Source organism: Miscanthus floridulus, chromosome 16 (assembly GCF_019320115.1).
Source record: "Miscanthus floridulus cultivar M001 chromosome 16, ASM1932011v1, whole genome shotgun sequence".
Taxonomy (NCBI): domain Eukaryota; kingdom Viridiplantae; phylum Streptophyta; class Magnoliopsida; order Poales; family Poaceae; genus Miscanthus; species Miscanthus floridulus.
In genome coordinates, this window is record NC_089595.1 from 29,784,742 (window position 1) to 29,805,631 (window position 20,890).

At 50.2% G+C, this 20,890-nt stretch overlaps 1 protein-coding gene across 1 annotated transcript; it reads right to left on the reverse strand.

Moving 5' to 3' along the window:
• Positions 1 to 1,096: 1,096 nt before the first annotated feature.
• On the reverse strand, positions 1,097 to 1,411 carry LOC136510499 (H/ACA ribonucleoprotein complex subunit GAR1-like). Its single transcript, XM_066504920.1, has one exon. It carries the CDS (start codon positions 1,409 to 1,411, stop codon positions 1,097 to 1,099), a length of 315 nt encoding a protein of 104 aa, XP_066361017.1.
• Between the last annotated feature and the right edge of the window lie 19,479 nt (positions 1,412 to 20,890).

Consider the following 20,890-nt stretch of genomic DNA (forward strand, 5'->3'; position numbering starts at 1 on the left):
TCAAATACTTCGAGTGGCAGCACCTTGAAATCCGACTGAAAAGAGCACGGTCCTACAGACCAACTGACCTGACGAAGCAATTGGGAGCACTGAAGGATACCACCCCCGGCAATCTGAACCGACGCAGACAATGGAACAGTAGAAACTGACGGCAGCCCTTTTAGAAAAGGGAATATATTAATATCCCAGCTTCTGCATCGACCAATGCATATGATTGTTCCTTATTACAAACAAGAGTAAACGGTCCAGGAAATCTCAAAAATAAAGTTTTGAAGCATAGTGAAAACAAATAACGTTTCCAAAAACCACAACTAAAAAGCAAGTCTATTGCTAAATCGGCAGCCGTGTTTTGCAAACACCTCCATCGCGATTATCTCAATAGCCCTACATCCCATCTTCATCATATGGCGATCCTCCTCCTTCTGTAGCAGGGACTAGGACGTGGTCCAGTAAGCCCCCTAAAGATAACCTGCAAATAAGATGGTGCTAGGACCTTGTCAAACACGATGTCATTCCGAGTTAGTCATATCGCCCAACAAATTACACTTACACCCACAAGAATATGAGATTTCAGTTTCCTATTTATCCCTTTCAACCAGCCTGTAAACAAATTGTTTACACTAGCACTACCGGAATTCTCAAATTTGCCGAGTGTTTTTATGTTTGCCGAGTGTATTTCCTCGGGCACTCGACACACAAGCTCTTTGCCAAGTGCTAAGCTAAAAACATTCGGTAAAAAAAACACTTAGCAAAGAGGGGTTTGCCGAGTGTAAAAAAACACTCAGCAAAGATGTGGTTTGCCGAGTGTAAAAAAAACACTCGGCAAAGAAATAAAATCATTTTTTGGAAAAGAAGGAGAAGAAAAAAAATAAAAAAAACTTTGCCGAGTGCTCAGATCTAGAACACTCGGCAAAGAAATTAAATCTTTTTTTTAAAAAAAGAAGGAGGAAAAAAATAAAAAAAACTTTGCCGAGTGCTCAGATCTGCAACACTCGGCAAAGAAATAAATAATATTTTTTCTGGACAAGAAGGAGAAGGAAAAAAAACTTTGCCGAGTGCCCAGATCTAGGACACTAGGCAAATGACGAAATCCTACTTAATTCCCCGCCGGCTCCCCACCCCTCCCACTTCTTCTTCCCGCGGGCGCCCCTCCCCTCCCCATTCTTCTTCCCCCGACGGTGCCCCTCCCCTCCCCCTTCTTCTTCCCGTGGGCGTCCCTCCCCTCCCCCTTCTTCTTCCCCCGCGGCCGCCCCCACCCTTCCTCCCCTCCTCCATTTCTGGCGCCGACGCGCCCCTCCCCTCCCACTCTGGCGCGCCCCCTCCCCTCCCTCCCCTCCTCCTCAGATCCGCCCGCCCGCGCCCTCTCTCTGGCGCCGCCGCGCCGCTCCCCTCCCTCCGGAGGGGCCTTCATGGCCGCGCGCGAGGCAGCCTAGCCCCTCCTGTCTATGGCGCAGGGCGGCTCGGCCCCTCCCGACGATGCGGAGCAGCAGCAGCAGTAGGTGGCGGTGCAGATCCGCCCTCCTCCCCTCCCTCCATGGCTCCACCAACGCGTGGCATCGCGGATCCGGTGGGATGGAGACACCACGGCGTGGATCCGGCGGAGAGGTGTCCTCCGACGGCGGATCTGGTGGGTTGGATCCCGGTGGCGGTGGATCCGTGGATCTAACGGTTAGGAGCCCTCCGGTGGCAGGCTCCACGGCGAGCAACGCAGCAGCGGCGGGCTCCATGGCGACAGCCCCTCCCCTCCCTTTCTTCTTCTCCCGGTCGAATCCGGCCCTCCCTCTCCCGGATCCGATCGGTGGCGGCCGGATCTGGCGGCGGGCGGTGTGGTGTGGTGGTGGCGGCGGCGGCTTTGGTGGTGGTGGTGGTGCTTTGGTGGTGGTGGTGTTGGTGGCCGGCGTCGGGGGGGGGGGGGGGGGGGTGGTGGCGGCGGCGGGTGTGGTTGTGGTGGTGGTGGCCAGCGGGTGTGGTGGTGGCGGTGGTGGCCGACGGCTGTGGTGGTGGTGCCGCCGGCAACTTGTTTTGTTTTAGTTTTTCCCGAAAAATGTTTGCCAATTGTTTTTTTTGGGACTCGGCATAGTCTTTGCCGAGTGCCCGACGATTGACACTTGGCAAACAGCTCTTTGCCGTTAAAACCTACGCCGAGTGTCGTTTGCCGAGTGTAACACTCGGCAAACGCTTTGCCGAGTGTTTTTGTGGCCACTTGGCAAAGATCCTGTATCCAGTAGTGTAGTTGGAGGTATTAGATTAAAGGAAACATGAATAGTTCTCCACATAAATTTAGCAAAATGACAGTCAAGGAGTAAATGTTGTATAGACTCGTTTGAAGAACAAAAACAACACTTCCTATCTCCTTGCCATTGCCGTCGTACTAAATTATCCTTTGTTAAGATTACTCCCTTGTACAAATACCACATAAAGACTTTGATTTTGAGAGGGAGTTTAAGTTTCCAAATTAATGTGTTATATGGTATAGCTTCTGCTCCTAATAAGGCTTTGTATATGGATTTGACTGAAAACAGCCCATTCTAATGTAGCCCCCACACAAAGCGGTCTCTGTAGTTTGTTAGTTATACATCTGCAACCATAGACACCACATCGTGCCACGCTTGCAAGTTAACATACATCAGAGATCTCCTGAAAGCTACATTATTTAATGGTGTCATAGACAACACTGATTTTACGGACGCACTTTTTCTCCTCACAGTATTATATAGTGCAGGAAAGAGCAATTTTAGTGGGCACGGTCTTATCCACGAATCCTCCCAAAATTGCACTTGAGACCCATTACCTAGATCAAACATGCCCAAAACTGAGTCCCCGAGCCTATATTGAACCTATGTCAAAGTTTTGTCCCTAAGATATTTATTCCTAAGCAATTGTTTCTGAACTCCGTCTCTATTCATCAATTTAAAAAGCCATTTGCTTAAGAGACATTTATTGTGAACATCTAAATTTAGGACTCCCAACCCTCCTTGGTCTTTCGGTGTACATACTACCTCCCACTTAGTCAATCTATATTTTTTCTTTTGTTCATCACTCTGCCAAAAAACCGTAATCTAAAATAATCCAACTTCTTCAAAACCTCTCTAGGTATTTCAAAAAAGGACATCATAAACTTGGAAGGACTACTCAAAACAGACTTAATTAGAACAAGCCTCCCTCCTACCGACAACATCTTACTCCAATGGTTCAGTCTCTTTGGAAATCGTTCTTCAACATGTTTCCGGTCCTTATTCATGAGTTTTCTATGGTGCATAGGAATTCCTAGGTATCTAAACGGAACGACCCCACATTACACCCAAAAATTTGTGCATACTCGTTTTGATTGGCTTTGGCTGCTCTGTAGCAAAACATTTCACTCTTACGGAAATTGATCTTGAGTCATGATAACTGTTCAAAAGCACAAAGTAAGAGCTTCATGTTTTTGGCCCTCTCTAGATCATTGTCCATAAAGATAATAGTGTCATCCGCTTACTGAATGACAGAAAGTGTCATTCCCAGTTTTCCAAAGAAAACCAAGCTCGCCATATGTGTGTCTAGGAAGTCCACACATACAACAACAGAATAGAAAAAATCAGAAACAATGTTATATATAGCTATATTAACACTTACATCAAAGTATCATAGAACGGTAACTAATATTCAGGCTCCATTCTTCTCAGGGAGGGCTAACTAGGGGCTCCGTATGACAAGCGCTTCTATCAGCCTTCTAGGAACTCATGTGCGTCCTCATCAGTCTTCTGAGCAACTTTACTATAATCTAGGGGTGTGGGGAAATAGCAAGGGTGAGCACATGTCGTACTTAGCAAATATAACAAGGGGTTCATGAGGCTCAAAAGGTTTTTCCTGGGTTTACTGCAACTAGATTTTAGTGATACAAGTTTTAGCAATTGAGTAGCAACAATTTTAGCATAAGCCCCAAATAACCGCATGATCATGTAAACATAAATAATGTATAGCATAAACAGTAATCATTAGTGAGCATATTTATCATCAGTATCATTAGTGTTCATCATCTATTTAGTAAGGTGTCCAGGCCGCTCTTGTCCGTGAGCATGGTTGTTATAACAGTTTTTAACACTCTGCAGATGTTGTACATTTTTACCCATGAGCCCTGATTTACCCTTTCGCCCGAGGTGATCAGCCTCTTGACCCACTTCCAAGGAAGGTCGGCAGGGTTCACTATGAAGTCTTTCAAAGGTTCGTCTAACAAGTTAGGGCTGCTAGGTTTCTATGGCCTGCAGATGTAGGACACCCCTTCCGAAAGGCACAATAATGCGCAGCCTATACACTGACGGACAGAGGCCGCACTATACCCAACCCGGAACACACCCCATTTGCGCCATAAAGGTAACCTCTAACAAGCTAGAAAAGGTCCTCATACTTGGCTAAAGCTAGAGCCATGTAGCGCTCATGGTTGCACTATAAGTCCCGGATGATCTCTTACAGATAAGTCCTTAGGGAGAGGAATCTAGAGCACCATAACAATAGCCCAATGCTCTAGACCCCTGATTCCATGTTGCTAAAAAGCATATTTTAACGTTTATTGCATATACCATTAGTCACGGTATAAGATCATGGTTATTTATCTTGAGCACTAGCATAATACTACCCAATGCAAATCACCCCTGGTGTCAAGGTACAAGATATCAAATAGCTAGGATATCCTTACAGGTAACAAGGTAGACACATGCATCATGAATTAATAGTGATTAAAAAGTGAATAGGTAACAAGGATAACCCCATGCTATACTTGTCTTCAACACTTGCTCAACTCTCACACCATCAGCTTTCGGTCATCACCTTCTCATCATCAACGCCCACAAACGTTTCACGTCTACTCGTAGCACACACCATAGATAGACAAACATACAAGCAAACAAATAAAAAGCAACTAAGAACATTACACCACATGAGACAAAACAACATACTAAAGAGAGCTCGTTACTACGGTCGAGAGAACGCAAGAAACGCCGATAACGAAACTTTCGTTAAAAAGAAACGACTAGCGGGAGTTTTACTATATTATAAAAGAGACAACTACGAGCTTGATTTATTTTAATTAAACAAAGTCGTAGAGAAGTTATTAGTTCAGATTAGACAAATCATAATTTAGTTTAGAAACGGAGTTTAAGCTAGTCATATTTTATTTACATATATCCTGATATCATTTATGCCAATTAAACTTTAACTTGCAAAAGCAAAGTAACATATGAGAGCATCTATACGAGTCTATTATATGTAGCGTGTTTAAACAAAGTAAATTATAATTTCAAAGCATATTAATGTTAGTAACTAGTCACATTAATATTTATGTATAAAATTCCAAAAATAAAACCTATATTAATTTTAATTATAAAACTAGTTTAATTGAACATTAATAAAATTAATATCTAATTATGAACATATAGACATGTGATATGATAAGCGTTGCCGATAGGTCGTAGATCACATTGATTTGAAACTAACGCGGCAAAGGAACTGAAACTGATCTAAAACAGATAAGATGTGAAGGACAAGTGCACGTAGGGTTGCCTTGCTTTGCACTTCTGCATTGCATGGCGAGCGGTGTTCTCTAGACGATTAATGTGCAAAAAGTACAAGTGGGCAGGAGATACGTACAGATGCATGCATATGCACTTGGTGCATTTACTGCACAAACCTTGCACGTTGTACAGAAGGCGTGTCTTGATTACCTCCCGGGCAGTGAAGAAACGTGCAGGAGCTGCTTGCTATGGCGAGGATAGGGGCATGAGCCTAGCTTGCTTGGGAAGAGGGGCAGTAGCTGGCAAGGACGCTGGTTCCTTGAGGTGGATGGCCGGCGTGCAGCATAGCAAGCAACGGCGACATGCAGAAGCTGATTTCCTTGCAAGCAGACAGATACACCGTGATGAAATAAATGAGTGCACTGTAGAGAACACACAAAGACCTGAGAGAAAGAAGAGGGGGTCAAGAAGAGGCGTCCTCACCGGAGGCAGATGTACGTGCGGCAGACGAAACAATGGTGACCGTTCTGATTGGAGGCCGGCCGGACTCCACGTCGGCAACGAACTCGATCGGGTGCCAGGAGATGAGAACGACAACTTGACGGTGCTTCTTCTCGACATGGTTTTCTCAGGCTTGGGTTTCGGCGTTGCTGCAGCAAGGTTCACGGTCAGCAACAAGAGAACACGGAGGCAAACATGACTACAGGGCCGAACAGCAATATAGGATCACTTTGAGCAGGACTAGCCTCACCTCGCCAGCAACAAACGGCAGCGGCTCGGTTAGGGGCTGGGCTCGTGGCACTCGATCATTTTCTCCATGCTTTGCTTGGTGCCGACTCTTCAACATCGTTGGAATGAAAGATCGATGGCGCCGAGAATAGGAACTTCGACGGCTAGGGCTAGGGCAGCGGGCGAGACGTTGAAGATGATGTAGTAGAAAAAGGAGGAAAACAAATATAATTTACTACCTTAGGAATTCCCAAACTGGCTCCCCTTACGTTAGTTCTGGTGTGCTTTTGCCAAAGGAGTTGGTGCATATATAAAGGGAGAAAAACTCCCCACATCTACATCAACTAGCAATATGATACTAATTGATGTTGCACCCGCCACATTTACTAATGTGCCTATATAATCATTAAAGCCTATTAGTAAATAAATGCATGGGCCTTTAAGATTTATTAGGATTATTGCACATGGGCTTTGAGGGTTGCTTGGAAAATGAGAAATATTATTTATTTTCGTAATTAATTAATTTCACGAATAAAATAATTCTAGAAAAGTCCAGAATTGATATTTAAGCCACGAAAAATACTCCGAAACCTCCAAAAATTTAGGAAAATTTCCCAAAGACACTTTGAAACATGATGAACTCAAATAAGGTATTTGAAGCTCATGAAAAGATATTTTGGAGCATCTAAAAATTAGATTATGCTTACAGAAAAATGGAAAAAGATTTCAGAAAAAGCCAAAAAATTTCTGTTGAAACTAAGGGTTTCAACCTGCGTGGCGAAGACCAAGGCCTCCGCCCGTCGGACGGCCGGCCACGGGCGGAGGCTCGGAGTACAAGCGATAGGGGGAATAGTGGAGAGTAAGGGAATGGCACGAAAAGTTTAAGGTTTCATTAATTCATCCACCAACCCACCTCCATGGTTACAAGTGTCCCCTATTTATAGGACTCAACTACCACATAACAGAATTTATTACAATGCCCCTCAACTACTACAGTACATTCTTGGAATATTCTGCTGCTAGCCTTTTATTCGCGGGGCAGTCCTGCCACACCGTTTGTAAGCAATGGGCCTCCACGAGCGGTCGGCCCACTGTAGCTGGTCTTCGGCCCAAAGGCCTGGCTCCCCGGCGCCGGCCTCCATCCCCCACGGCGCGCCGCTCCCTTGGCGGGCCTTCGCCGGACGGTCGGAGACGTTCTCCACGCGCCACTGGCCTTCGCGTTCAGGGGCGCGCTGTTGCCTCGGAGAGTCCCCGCCGGTCCGGGCGGAGACATCACCAGCTGGTTTCCGCCCGGCCACTGGCCTCGGAGCCTCCGCCATCAATGGCGCGCCGTCGCCTCGGTGGGTCTCCGCCCGTCCGGGCGGAGACATCATCTGTAGGTCTCCGCCCGGCCGCGCAGGAGCCATGCTGGCCCGCGTGCGCCCACCGCGAGCGCCCACGCTTGAGTACCTACGCACACTTGGGCAAAATCGTTCGTTTGGTTAGTTTAGAGATATGGCTGCCTCCGCCCGTAATACCGGAGACGCCCGCCTGAGCGGTCGGCGGGGTGCGTGCCTAGCCTCGGCGGAGTCTGTGATGACCCCTCGAGTATGGTCGAGGAACCTCCTAGTCAGCGCCCGGTCTCCGCCCGCTCGAAGACGCCTTGGCGACACCTCGCTGCCAGGGGCCTTCGCCACCCGCCAAGAGCCATGCTACAACAGTTCCCCCCTTTTGAGACCATGGCTCACCAGAGCGTGCCGTGAGCTCAAAACGCCTTAGCCGAAGGCGTCCGCGGGGGCGGAGGCCACTTTCGGCGTCTTTGAGCGAGGCCCCGCTACTTCCCCCTGGCCCGCTCTAGCGTAGCCGTTGGTCTCATCGAGAATAGCCGTTGGGTGGCAAATGTAGCCGTTGCCCCACGTCGCGGCCGTTTCCGCTGTGTCAGTGTCCGTTTTGTTTCCCGCGATTTTTTCGGAGGTGACCGTTGTGCAGCGGGCGAAACTTCCGGAGATGACCGTTGTGCCCGCTGCCTATATAAGGGTGCTCTTGGTGGCGGGGTCCCCCCACACACCGCTCACTCGCTTTCATTGCGTCCGAGAAAACGTTCTCTGCCCTCTTCGCTTTCGCCTCTCGCTGCCCTTGCTCGCTCCGTATTTCTGTTCGCGTCTTGCGCTTAGGTTGCTGTCGCGGTGGCTCTCCTTTCCGCCTCCGCCCAAACTCGCCGGCCCGCCTTCTCCGGACCCTACCGCCACCTTCTTGGCGTTAGGGCCGTCGGCTGGGGTGCACGCTTTGAGGAGTGCATGCTTGCCTCTACCTCTGCGTTGGAGTTGGAGAAGCTAGTGGAGGAGGATTTGGGGAGCGTCTCTGCGTCCATCGGAGACCTAGTCACCGCGGACTCCGGAGACATGGCGATAAAATCTTGGGACTTCGGCCCGTCCTCTATTACTGAGGAGGCAATCACGGAGATGCTGAAGGAGTCATGTTTTCCTTCTTCCCGGGTGAAGATCCCTCCGCCGGGTCAGACTGTTCCGGAGCCGAAGGAAGGATACGCGGTGGTCTTCCGGGACTTCTTCACCTGCGGCCTCCGATTTCCTTACATTCCCTTCCTCCGCCGGGTGTTGGAGACCTTCAACGTTTAGCTCCATCATTTGACTCCCACTGCTTTCTTGACTCTTAGCAAGTTTTGCTGGACGTGCGTCTCTTATGGTGCCGAGCTGGATGTGGACACCTTTTGCACGTACTATGAACTGCAGAAGCAGCCGAAGAGGAAGGAGGTGCGAGATGGCAAGGAGGTGGAAGTGACCTATCAGTACGGTAGTTGCACTTTCATGTCCAAGAGGAACCAAGGCATGGATCGTCTGGAGATATCTTTTTGCCAGAAGGGCAAGTGGGACCGCGGCTGGCTCGAGCAATGGTTCTACGTGAAGACTTATGGGGTCCGTGGCACAACTGAGGATGGCGAGGAAGTCTCGGAGTACCCACTGACTTCTTGGATGGAGGAGATGGCGCCACACATGCACGTGGATCCGCCGGAGGAGGTGTCTCCGATGCGGGAGGCCTGTGATCGGGCTTTTGCGGCCACGTGCCGCTACTCTGGTGGTCGTGATCTGGTGGAGGAGATCATGGCCTCCAACTACTAGCCCTTGGGCAAAAACAACCCAGCTTTTCAGCTGGAACAGGTCAAGGTCCCCGTCTTCAGGGCGGAGGCTAGGATTCCGTTCCCCCGCTTTGGTCAGTCTTTGGGGTAGGGGTTGACAAAGGACGGTTTTGTCTCCGAGGTCGAGGAAGCCGCCATAGGACTGGTTGGCAAGATTTCCGAGCGTGAGTACACGTCTCAGATGGCCGTGGCAGGCACCATGCCATGGCTTAATAGAGTTTTCGAGGAGGTCGGTATCATATACCGGGAGCGCGAAGTTCCTGCTGAGGTCCTGGCCTCGATTGAAAAGAAGAAGAAGAAAGCCTACGCAAAGAATGTTACAGCGGAGGCCGGATCCAAAAAGAGGAAGGGCGCCGCCGTATCTCGGGCGTCTATGAAAAAGAAAAAGAAAAATGGAGCCCCGCTGATCGCGCCGGCTTTGTCTTCCGCTGGCAGTGCGGGCGCTGCCTCCACCGGCTGCAAAGACGTTGAGAGCTCCTCTGCCCCATCAGCGGATGCTCGAGTTGCAAGCGGAGGGGAACGCGGCTCTCCCGTAGCTCCGACGTGCCCGACGAGCGTGGCGGTGAGCGGCGCCGGGCGGCCGGAGAGCGGCGTTATCCCGGCGCGCCCCTCGCATGGTGCTACGAGCGTCGGCGATCGGCCAGAAGATAGCGCCGCCGAGCCTATGCCCGACGTTCTTGGGGGGCTGTGCTCAAGCTCTGAAGAGGACACAGAGGCCGTCCCGCGGTGTGTGCCACTGTCGCGCTTTCGGCCACACCTGCAGCCGACGTAGGGTGGCCGGAGGCCGCTCTTGCTGAGGAGGCTCCGGTAGCTCGGTCTCCTTCGAGCCCTCCACCCACCGGGCCGCTGGCTAGGGGAGTCCGTCCCCTTGGGCCTTCGTCACACGATACGGCGGAGACTTCTGCTCAGAGGGCGTGGCAAGCTGCTCTGCTCGGGCTCTTTATGAGTAAGCTCGTTTGGTGGACATCTTTATGTTTATTGTCTTCGCCCGGTTCATCCCTTAGCGTGTTGCGCCAAGTGCCAATACTATGCACCTGCTGTTTTGCAGGTGATGTTATGGCTGGACTGCTCACCCCAGAGGAGCGAGCAGCTGCCGCTGGTGCTAGGTTCGGTCCAGGGCAACCGGGGCTGACGGCGCCGGGTCCGAGTAAGTAAAAATATTTTCATTTTGATCGTCATCCGGTTTGTTTGTGATCTGCCCTCTGACCTAAGCTGCTGTTGTGTCTTTTTTATGTAGGCTCTTCCGACACTTCTATCTCAGGTTGGGAGGAGTGTTATCTTGCCGTTCTTGGAGACGTCGGAGGTGGCCTTTGGCTGTTAGTGCGTTTAACGTGAAATTTGCTTTTCTCACCTCATTGTTTCTTGTTTGTTTGTTCCTCTTTGAACAGATCGCTTCAAACAGCGTCTGAGGGATATGGATTTCTTCCAGCTTCTTCGCGTTCACCTGGAACACCAGAGCCTGGTACGCCTCCGGCGGTTTTACTCCTTTTGTTGTTTTATTGTTTTTTTGCGTATGCTCGTTTCTAGTCTTGTTCTTGATCTCGCTGTTGATCGCTTTGGGTTTTTTTTGTCGCAGGGGTATCACACGGGTGTTGTAATGGAAGAGCGTTGCACCCGGGAGGTCTCCGATCGTGACGCCGCGATCGAAGCGCTCAAGGTGGAAATCGAGCGCCTGGAAGGTGAAAAAGGGAGTCTGTCGGACTCTCTCACAGCTCTCTGCCTGTCTCTGGCGGAGAAAGAGCGAGAAAGGGATGGCTTGAGGGTCGATCTTGCCAAGGCCCGGGAGGTAGAGGTTTTGTCCGCCGGGCAGACTCGTAGGGCGAGTGAGCTGGCCAAGGGTCTCCGGCGAGAGCTTGCCTCCGAGAAGGAGTCCGCAACAGCGGTGAGGGAGCAACTTTCTCTGACGACGAGGCATTTGGACTCGGTCAAAGGGGTCCTCGCTATGACTGTTGGTCACTACCGGGCCACCGTCGCCGAGCTTGGAGGTGAGACCTCCGCTCCTCCGGACAAAGACAGCGTGTACGCCCTCGCTTCCTGGCTAAAGCGTCATCTTGCGAAGCTCCCTGGTCTGATCAACGGTTGCACGGACTATGGGGCACTAGCGGGAGTGGCGAACTATGCCAAACTCTTGGCACGCGGCGGGTGTACGCACACCGAAAGTATTCCAGAGGGGGCGCTGCCTAGTCTGGAGGAGCTCGGTGAGACCTCTCTTGGCTTGCGAAAAACCTTGAGAAATTTCATTGGGCACTTTTGGGCTCCATTTGGGAGATTTGCTGCCCGGAAACTAGCAGAGGACAAGAGGGCGAAGGTACTTACAGTTTTTGTAGTCGCCCTTTTTGTCCTCTTTTTTTTTTGCTTTTTGTCCTGACATTCCAGCCTACGCTGCAGGATGCGCAGAAGGGTCTTGCGGGTAGGCCTCCGTCGGTTCCGCGCTCGGTGTCTGCGGTTGGTGCCTCCGCCGCTGGTGGCGCTCCGGGGGGATCTACCATCGGCGGGGTCGGTGGTCGGATGCCGCAGGCTCTGTCTCCGCCCACCGCTGATGCGAGCTCCGCTCCAAGGACTTCTGCCGCTGCTGATGCGCCGGAGGTCTAGGCTCTTTGTAGCATTTAGCTGTTCTAGCGTGTACCTCGTAGTCCAACTGTGCTTTTGTGAAGAAAGTTTATTTTGTTCTGAATGGTTTTGTGCAAAATTTTAACCTTGCGTAGGTTCCGAATCGGGAGCCTGCGCAAGACGTTGCTCCTTTGGCTCTCTACAACGATGGTATTTACGTGAGCGGAGAGCTTTGGGAGTATTGGCGTTCGGCCTTCCCCCGCAGCATCGTGCACGACGTATTTGAGTCGGTTAGGTTTGACATAGACGACGAGCGTGCGGGGTTTACTCACGCGCTCGCTTGGCGTGGACCTCCGCCACAATAGTTAGGATTTTATTTTAAGTTGGTGTTCTGTAAGAATGTTTGTCGACACCTTATGGAATACAAGATAGGTTCACTTTCTTGATTGTTTGTGCGGTATTTTGAGCCCGTCGTGGTAGTTTACATATCTCGTCTAGTCCCGAGCTCGCGCGCCGTTGTCCTTTGCTCGGGCGATCGAGCGCGATACAGAGGTGGTGGCCAGGACCTTCAGCCCATTTTTTCTCATTCTCTGTGTTTGCTTGATGGCCGGGGTAGAAGTCTCCGCAGCTTTTCGACCGGTGGAGGCGTACCCGAAGTTCGCCTGGCGAGGCTCGCCGATTCGTCGTTTGATCCGGCTGGGGGTATGGCGCAGCTTGTGCAGACGGCGGAGACTCTAGATATTTCTTTAGCTGGGTGTTTTAGTTGTCTGGAGGTGTGGGGCTCCGACGCCGCGTACCCGTGGGACATGGTTGATCTTTGGAGATGGCAGGTTAGGTCTCCGGCGTCAGGGGGATGTTACGAGTTTTTGTGCGATATCCCCCTGCTCCCGTAGCCCTTTGCTGTTCATCACCGTGCCGTAGGCCCTCTCTCTTTTCCCACTGTCTCCGACTGTCTACCGTTGCCTCCGATTTTACAAGTTTTCGTACAATATCTACGGCCGACTTGAATATCTAAGGAGACCCCTGCCTCCATGGCTATTGCTATGGCTTTTGCCTGCACTATGCCTTGCTCCCCCCTTGCGCCCTTGCGCCTTATGCTGACTGAGTTTCTTAAGGGCGCGGGGGGGATCCATTTTTATAGTGGGATGGTGGCTTTCGGGCGTTAACATTTTTGTACATTGTTAGGTGGAACGCATCTTGGCTTTAATGGCCTGTATGTTGCCTAAATTAATCGTTCTTCTTGAGATCTTTGAAGTAAAGAGGCCTGGCGCCGCAGTGGTGGCAATGTTTTGCTAGGCACTTTATGTTTTCCTATTAGGATAGCGGAGACCTTTTTCCTAGTTCTTGCGTCACAATTTTGTTTTCCCTAACGCTAGGGTTTTTTTTGAAAGGTCGGAGGCCTGTTCCACCGAGGTTGTTGCCCTGATGCCTGAGTTCGGTCAGGTCTTTGTCAATGGCCGGAGGTCTTTTTGGCCGAAGATTTTTGCCTTGAAGCCTGACTTTGGTCAGGTCTTTATCAAGGATCGGAGGTCTTCTTGGCCCGAGGATTTTTTCCTTGATGCCTGACTTTGGTTAGGTCTTTGTTAAGGGTCGGAGGCCTTCTTGGGCCGAGGATTTTTTCCTTGATGCCTGACTTTGGTCAGGTCTTTGTCAAGGGTCGGAGGCCTTCTTGGGCCGAGGATTTTTTCCTTGATGCCTGACTTTGGTCAGGTCTTTGTCAAGGGTTGGAGGCCTTCTGGGGCCGAGGATTTTTTCCTTGATGCCTGACTTTGATCAGGTCTTTGTCAAGGGTCGGAGGCCTTCTAGGGCCGAGGATTTTTTCCTTGATGCCTGACTTTGGTCAGGTCTTTGTCAAGGGTCAGAGGCCTTTTTTAGCCATAGAGGTCGTTTCAAATTGCCCTTGCCTATGGCTGGCGTTTTGAAAGGACCTATTTTTTGTTTACCGAATATTGCGGCGCCAGAGCTAGCCGCTTTTGGTTTTGGGTTCTGCGTGGTGTTCTTTTGGGGAATTACCTCTTTATACTTTTAGAGGATTTTTACATTGAGCTTGCCTTGTTAAAAACCTCACCTCCGTTTGGAGTTCCCCTGTGAGGAAAAGAGTGCAGGCTCTTTTACATTTTGTTTCCCTGTAAAAAAACTAAGGTAGTTGCATATAGGGGCCTCCGCTTATATTTTGCGGAGGTTGCCCTTTGGTACATTGCCTAGATGTAGTATCTCCGAAGGCTGTCGATATTCCATGTGTGGGTTATTGTGACACCATCGCTGTCGGTCAAGTGGAAAGAACCAGGTCGGCCTGCTGCCATTGCTGTGTATGGGCCTTCCCATTTCGGTTGCAACTTATCGACAAGTTGTGCATTTGGTTTTCTCCTGAGTACGAGGTCTCCGTGTTTTATGTTTTTCCTTAGCACCTGAGAGTCTCTCCACTTCTTGGTTTGTGACTGATATTTTGCAATGTTGTCGACTGCTTCCAGTCTGGTGGCTTCTATTGTTTCTTTTGCATACTCTTCATCTTGCAACATCAGCTGGCTTGTTGTGCGGAGGCTTTCGTGCTTTATTTCTTCTAGCATCATGGCTTCTTCTCCGTAGAGCAGTTTGAATGGTGTGAATCTTGTTGTTCTTGAGACGGATGTGTTGTGTGACCAAATAACTCTAGGTAGTTCATCTATCCATCTTCCTTTGCGTAGGCCCAACAGTGTCTTTGATATTGCTGAAAAGACTATTCTGTTTGCTCTTTCAACTGCTCCATTGGACTCTGGGTGGTATACAGAGGTGAAGGCTAATTTAGTCCCTATGCTTTTGCATAATTCTTTGAAGTTCTCTGAATCGAATTGTTTTCCATTGTCTACTGTCAAGATCCTTGGTACACCGAATCTGCAAACGATGTTCTGCCAGAAGAATTTTCTGATAGTTTCTGAGGTTATCTTCACCAGCGGCTTTGCCTCTATCCATCTTGTGAAATATTCCACTGCCACTACTGCGAATCTGTTTCCTCCTTGGGATGGAGGTAATGGGCCGACCAGGTCCATCCCCCATCTTTGCAGCGGCCATATCGGAGGTATAAGCTGGGTCTCCGCCGATGGTTTTGACTGTCCTGGAGAGAAAGTTTGGCATGCTTTGCATGTTCTGACTGTTTGCTCTACGTCTTGTATGTGTGTTGGCCAATAAAAGCCTTGCCTTATTGCCTTTGCTGATAAAGCTCTGGAGCCAATGTGCGACCCGTAGATTCCTGAGTGTATTTCTTGAAGCAGTTCTATGCCTTCGCTCTGCGATATGCATTTGAGGAGAGGCTGGACTACTCCTTTCTTGTACAGTGCGCCATCTACAATTGTGTAATTTCTTGCCCTGGCCTGTATTCTTGCTGCTTTTGCTTCATCTTCTTCGGTTGTCTTGCCTTCTAAGAATTCTGTTATCACCTTTCTCCAATCTTCATTTTGCAGGTGTAGTATGGGTTTTGGTGGTTTCGATGTCTCCGCAGTTGCCGGAGCCTTCAAGATCTGGTAAAAGGTGTTTGGAGGTAGTGGCAGGTTGTTTGCCGCAGCCTTTGCCAATTCATCTGCCTCTGCATTTTCTGATCTTGGGATGTGCTTTAGGGTGAAACCCTCGAATCTCCGCTCCATGTTTCTAACAACGAATAGGTATTTGATGAGTTCTGGCTCTCTTGCTGTGTATTCTTTCTCTACTTGGCCAGTGACTACATGCGAATCTGTTTTGACTGTCAATGTTTTTGCCCCTAGGGCTTTTGCTTTGCTTAGCGCTAATATCAGGCCTTCGTATTCTGCTATGTTGTTTGTTGATTTGAATTCTAGCCTTATTGCGTATTTTAGTCTGACGCCGGAAGGTCCCGTTAGGACAGCGGAGGCTCCTGCTCCAGCCTGGCCCCAGGCTCCATCCATGAATGCTATCTAGCCTTGAGCTGTAGGTTGCATCTTGAGCTCTGTCGGAGGTGTCCAATCTGCTACAAAATCAGCTAATGCTTGTGATTTGATTGCTGTTCTGGGGACATATGAGACTCCAAACTGTGATAGTTCTGTAGCCCATTTGCCTATTCTGTCGGAGGCTTCTTTGTTTCTGAGCAAGTCTTGTAGTGGCAGAGATGTTGGAACTGAGATTTCATGGGCTTGAAAGTAATGCTTTAGTTTTCTTGATGCCATCAGCACTGCGTAGGCGATTTTTTCTACCTCTGTATAGTTTAGCTTGGCTCCAGACAGTGCTTCTGAGATGAAATAAACTGTTTTTTGAGTTTTGCCTGATTCTTTTTCCATCTCGTGGACTAAAACTGCACTAACTGCATGGTCTGAGGCCGCCACATACAGCAATAGGTGGCTGTCCGATTCTGGGATGGAGACCATCAGTGAGTTTGCCAGATACTCTTTGAAGTCATGAAATGCCTCCGACTGCTTGGGCCCCCATTCAAAGTTGTCTCCGCCCTTCAGTGCTTGGAAGAAGGGTAGGCTGCGTTCTGCTGATTTTGAGATGAATCTGTTGAGCGCTGCTATTCTTCCCGTTAGCTTTTGTACTTCCTTCTTGTTTTTGGGCTCTGCCATTGCTATTATTGCTCTGGTTTTGTCCGGGTTTGCTTTGATGCCTTCGCTGCTTATGATATAACCGAGCATTTTCCCTTTTGTAACTCCGAATATACATTTCTCTGGGTTGAGGCGGAGGCCTGCTGTCCTGAGGTTGGCGAAGGTTTCCTGTAAGTTGGAGACATGATCATCCTTGTTCTTGCTCATGACGACTATATCATCGACATAGGCTATGATGTTTCTATCTAGCTGTGATCCCAGAACCTCCTTTGTCATTCTGGCGAAGGTTGCTCCGGCGTTCTTTAGTCCCTCCGGCATTCTGGTGTAGCAGTATGTCCCGAATGGGGTGGTGAAACTTGTCTTGTCTTCGTCTTCTTTTTTCATCCAGATTTGGTGATACCCCGAGAAACAGTCGAGGAGGGAGAACCTCTGGCATCTGGCTGCCTTGTCGACGGAGGCATCTATTCTTGGCAATGGGAAGGGGTCTTTCTTGCACGCTTTGTTCAGATCTGTGAAATCTATGCACATTCTCATTTTGCCATTTTTCTTTGGTACCAAGACTATGTTTGCGAGCCATTCTGAGTACTTGACTTCCCTGATCACTTTTGCATCTAGCAATCTTTGCACCTCCGCCTTTGCTGCCAGGATTCTATCCTCCGACATTTTTCTCTGTTTTTGCTTTCTTGGTCTCATGTTTTCGTTGATATCCAGTTCATGCTGTATGATGTCCCTGCTGACTCCCTGGAGGTCAGAGGCTGACCAGGCGAAGATGTCCTTGTTTTTTACTAGGGTTGCCATGAGCTCTTCCTCTTCTGCCTTGCACAATTTTGAGCTGATTGTTACTTTTCTATCCGGTAACTCTTTTTCTAGAGGGGTCAGTTTTGTCTCTTCTTGACCTGCCATATCTATTTCTCCTTTAGGCATGTCCGGAGGCTCTAGTTCTTTGTTCGCTGACTCGACTGCATTAATATTTCTTTGGGCTATGTAGATAGCTTTCTCTATGTTTCTTGCTTCTTTCTGGCTGCCTCGAACTGTGATAATACCATGGAGTGCTGGTATCTTCATGCACAGGTGGGCCATATGCAGTGCTGCGTTGAATTTGGTTGTAAATCCTCTGCCCAAGATGGCATTGTATGGGTAATACAGATCGACGACGTCGAAGGTTATGTACTCGGTTCTGGCATTCGCTTGGGTTTCGAACGACACTGGGAGTGAGATTTTTCCTAGTGCTTGTATCTGCTTGCCTCCGAATCCTATTAAAGGGGATTTGGAGGGTTGTAGTTGATTTCTGCTGAGCTTCATTTGGTCGAATGTATTTGCGAAGATGATATTTGCCGAGCTGCCTGTGTTGACCAGTATTCTGCTTATCTCCCATGCTGCTATGTTTGCCTTGATCACCATTGCATCTGCGTGAGGGTAGCTTTCTAGCTGGAGATCTTCTTCTGTGAAGGTGATTGGGACTCTGGACCAATCTGTGTGTTTCGCCGGGCCTTGGACTGCTACATTGTTTACCAGGCGGAGGTGATCTTTTTTCTGCTTTTTCGTTTGAAACTCCATCGATGATCCTCCGGCGATTGGCAATATCATGCCTATTGTTGGCAGTGCTCCATGAGGGTTGACTTGGTTTTCTGGGTTTGGCTCATTTTTTGGTGTTGTGGGCTAGTTGTGTGGTGGTGGCGGAGGCAGTTGCTGCATGTGGTGCTATGGCTGCGGAGGCTCAAACCTTATTCGGTTCTGCTCCGGTGGGTTTGTTTCGAGGTAGGTTATATGGGGAGATTTTGGGTTTATGTAGGTCAGGCTTGCCTCCGACCTGTAGTTGCTCGCCGGAGTCTGCTGCGAGGGTGATGACCGCCATGCTGGTAAGAAGTTTGGGTAATAGGCAGAGGCCAGTGTGGAGGGATGTATTTGTGTTGCGTTTAGCGCTGGGTACATTGGGCAGTACTACTGGTGGCCAGTTGTGTATGTGGTGTTGACCTCTCTTGCACTCTGCTGTGTCGGTGGTTGGGCAGTCTGCTTGTTCTTCATCCTTTCTTGTGTTTCTTTTGTCTCCGGGCAATCTTTGGTGCTGTGCCCTGCATTTTCGCCGTGAAAGACGCAATATGGCTTGCGTTGTTTCTGGCTTTGGTTTCTGTTCCAGTTTTTTCCTTGGTAACCTTGGCGACCTTGGTTCCTTGTTTGGGTCTCCGGCCATGTTGGCGCTGGCTGTTGCCCTTGCTCGTGTTGGGGTTGACCCTCGATACTGAGCACTTGTCCCTGGCCTGGCTTCTGATTTGATACATTCTGGTTCGTATAGGTTTTCTGGGAGTTTTTGCTGCTGTTTTGTTGTCTGTTCTGACCTTGCTCCTCTAGCCTCTTGCGTAGGTCATTGTCTGATCTGCAGTACTTCTCAAACTCGTCGTACAACTGCTGAATGGAGGTTGGTTTCTCTCTTGCTAAGTGTGCTGCGAACGGCCCAATTTGGAGGCCTTTGATCGCTGCTTCAATGGCGATCTCGTCTGGGACATCAGGTGCCTTCGCCTTTAGTTGCATGAATTTCCGGAAGTAGTCATGTAGTGTTTCTCCCTGCATTTGCTTGCACTGAAATAGATCTGTGGAAGTCAGCGACTGTGCTGTTAGCCCTTTGAAGTTTGCTAATATCTTGTCCCAAAGGTTCTCCCAAGAATAGACTATGCTTGGTTTGAGCATAGAATACCAAGCCAGTGCGTCGCCTTCGGCTGCAATGACAAATGACTTTGCCAAGACGGCATCGTCTCTGCCGGCGGAGGCTACTGCTGCCTCATAACTCATAATGAACTGATGGGGGTCAGTCTTTTCGTTGAACTTGGGTAGTGTGATTGGTTTGTACGATGTTGGCCATGGCGATTGTTGTATGCCTTCAGATAGTGGGGACTTGGGATCGATAGGCCTCCGCATTGCCTGAGATGGCATTGTCGGCTGGCTGATCACTGGCGTAGAACCCTGAAGCATGGCTGCCATTGTTGTTGCTGCGGAGGCTGGGATTGCAGAGGTTGTTGCTGGTACTGCATGCTGCATACTTAGCATCTCAGCATGTAGGACTGCCAACTGCTGCCTTATTTCTGCTGCTTGTGCTGACGCTTGGATAGCTTGCTGATTAGCTGCGAATGCTGCTGCCATTCTGTCCCTCTCTTGTTGCGCTCTTTGCAACTATGCTTGCAGCTGTTGCAGTTCTTGCTCGGGTGCTGTGGCTGAGTTTGGTTGGGCCTCCGCATCTTGAATCTCTTGGTCTTGGGGTTCCGGTGGTTGACCCTGGGCGTCTGCTCTGGTGTCATCCTCCGCTGGCGAGGTTGCGTAGGCGCTACGAATGTTGCGCCTAGGCCTTCCTCGCTGACCTGAGGCCGCTGCTGCTCTGGAAGTGGTCTTTCTTTTCCCTGCCATCGTTGGGTTGCCTTGGCTCAACCACGGTGGGCGCCAATGTTGAAACTAAGGGTTTCAACCTGCGTGGCGAAGACCAAGGCCTCCGCCCGTCGGACGGCCGGCCACGGGCGGAGGCTCGGAGTACGAGCGACAGGGGGAATAGTGGAGAGTAAGGGAATGGCACGAAAAGTTTAAGGTTTCATTAATTCATCCACCAACCCACCTCCATGGTTACAAGTGTCCCCTATTTATAGGACTCAACAACCACATAACAGAATTTATTACAATGCCCCTCAACTACTACAGTACATTCCTGGAATATTCTGCTGCTAGCCTTTTATTCGCGGGGCAGTCCCGCCACACCGTTTGTAAGCAATGGGCCTCCACGAGCGGTCGGCCCGCTGTAGCTGGTCTTCGGCCCAAAGGCCTGGCTCCCCGGCGCCGGCCTCCATCCCCCACGGCGCGCTGCTCCCTTGGCGGGCCTCCGCCGGACGGTCGGAGACGTTCTCCGCGCGCCGCTGGCCTTCGCGTTCAGGGGCGCGATGTTGCCTCGGAGAGTCCCCGCCGGTCCGGGCGGAGACATCACCAGCTGGTTTCCGCCCGGCCACTGGCCTCGGAGCCTCCGCCATCAATGGTGCGCCGTCGCCTCGGCGTCTCCACCCGTCCGGGCGGAGACATCATCTGTAGGTCTCCGCCCGGCCGCGCAGGAGCCATGCTGGTGCGCGTGCGCCCACTGCAAGCGCCCGCGCTTGAGTACCTGCGCACACTTGGGCAAAATCGTTCATTTGGTTAGTTTAGAGATATGGCTGCCTCCGCCCGTAATACCGGAGACGCCCGCCTGAGCGGTCGGCGGGGTGCGTGCCTGGCCTCGGCGGAGTCCGTGACGACCCCTCGAGCATGGTCGAGGAACCTCCTAGTCAGCGCTCGGTCTCCACCCGCTCGAAGACGCCTTGACGACACCTCGCTGCCAGGGGCCTTCGCCACCCGCCAAGAGCCATGCTACAACAATTTCCTAGGAAGTTTTTAGAGATATGCCGATGGATTATGAACTCAAAGAAGTGATTTGGAGCACAAAAAAAAAGGATCTTGAG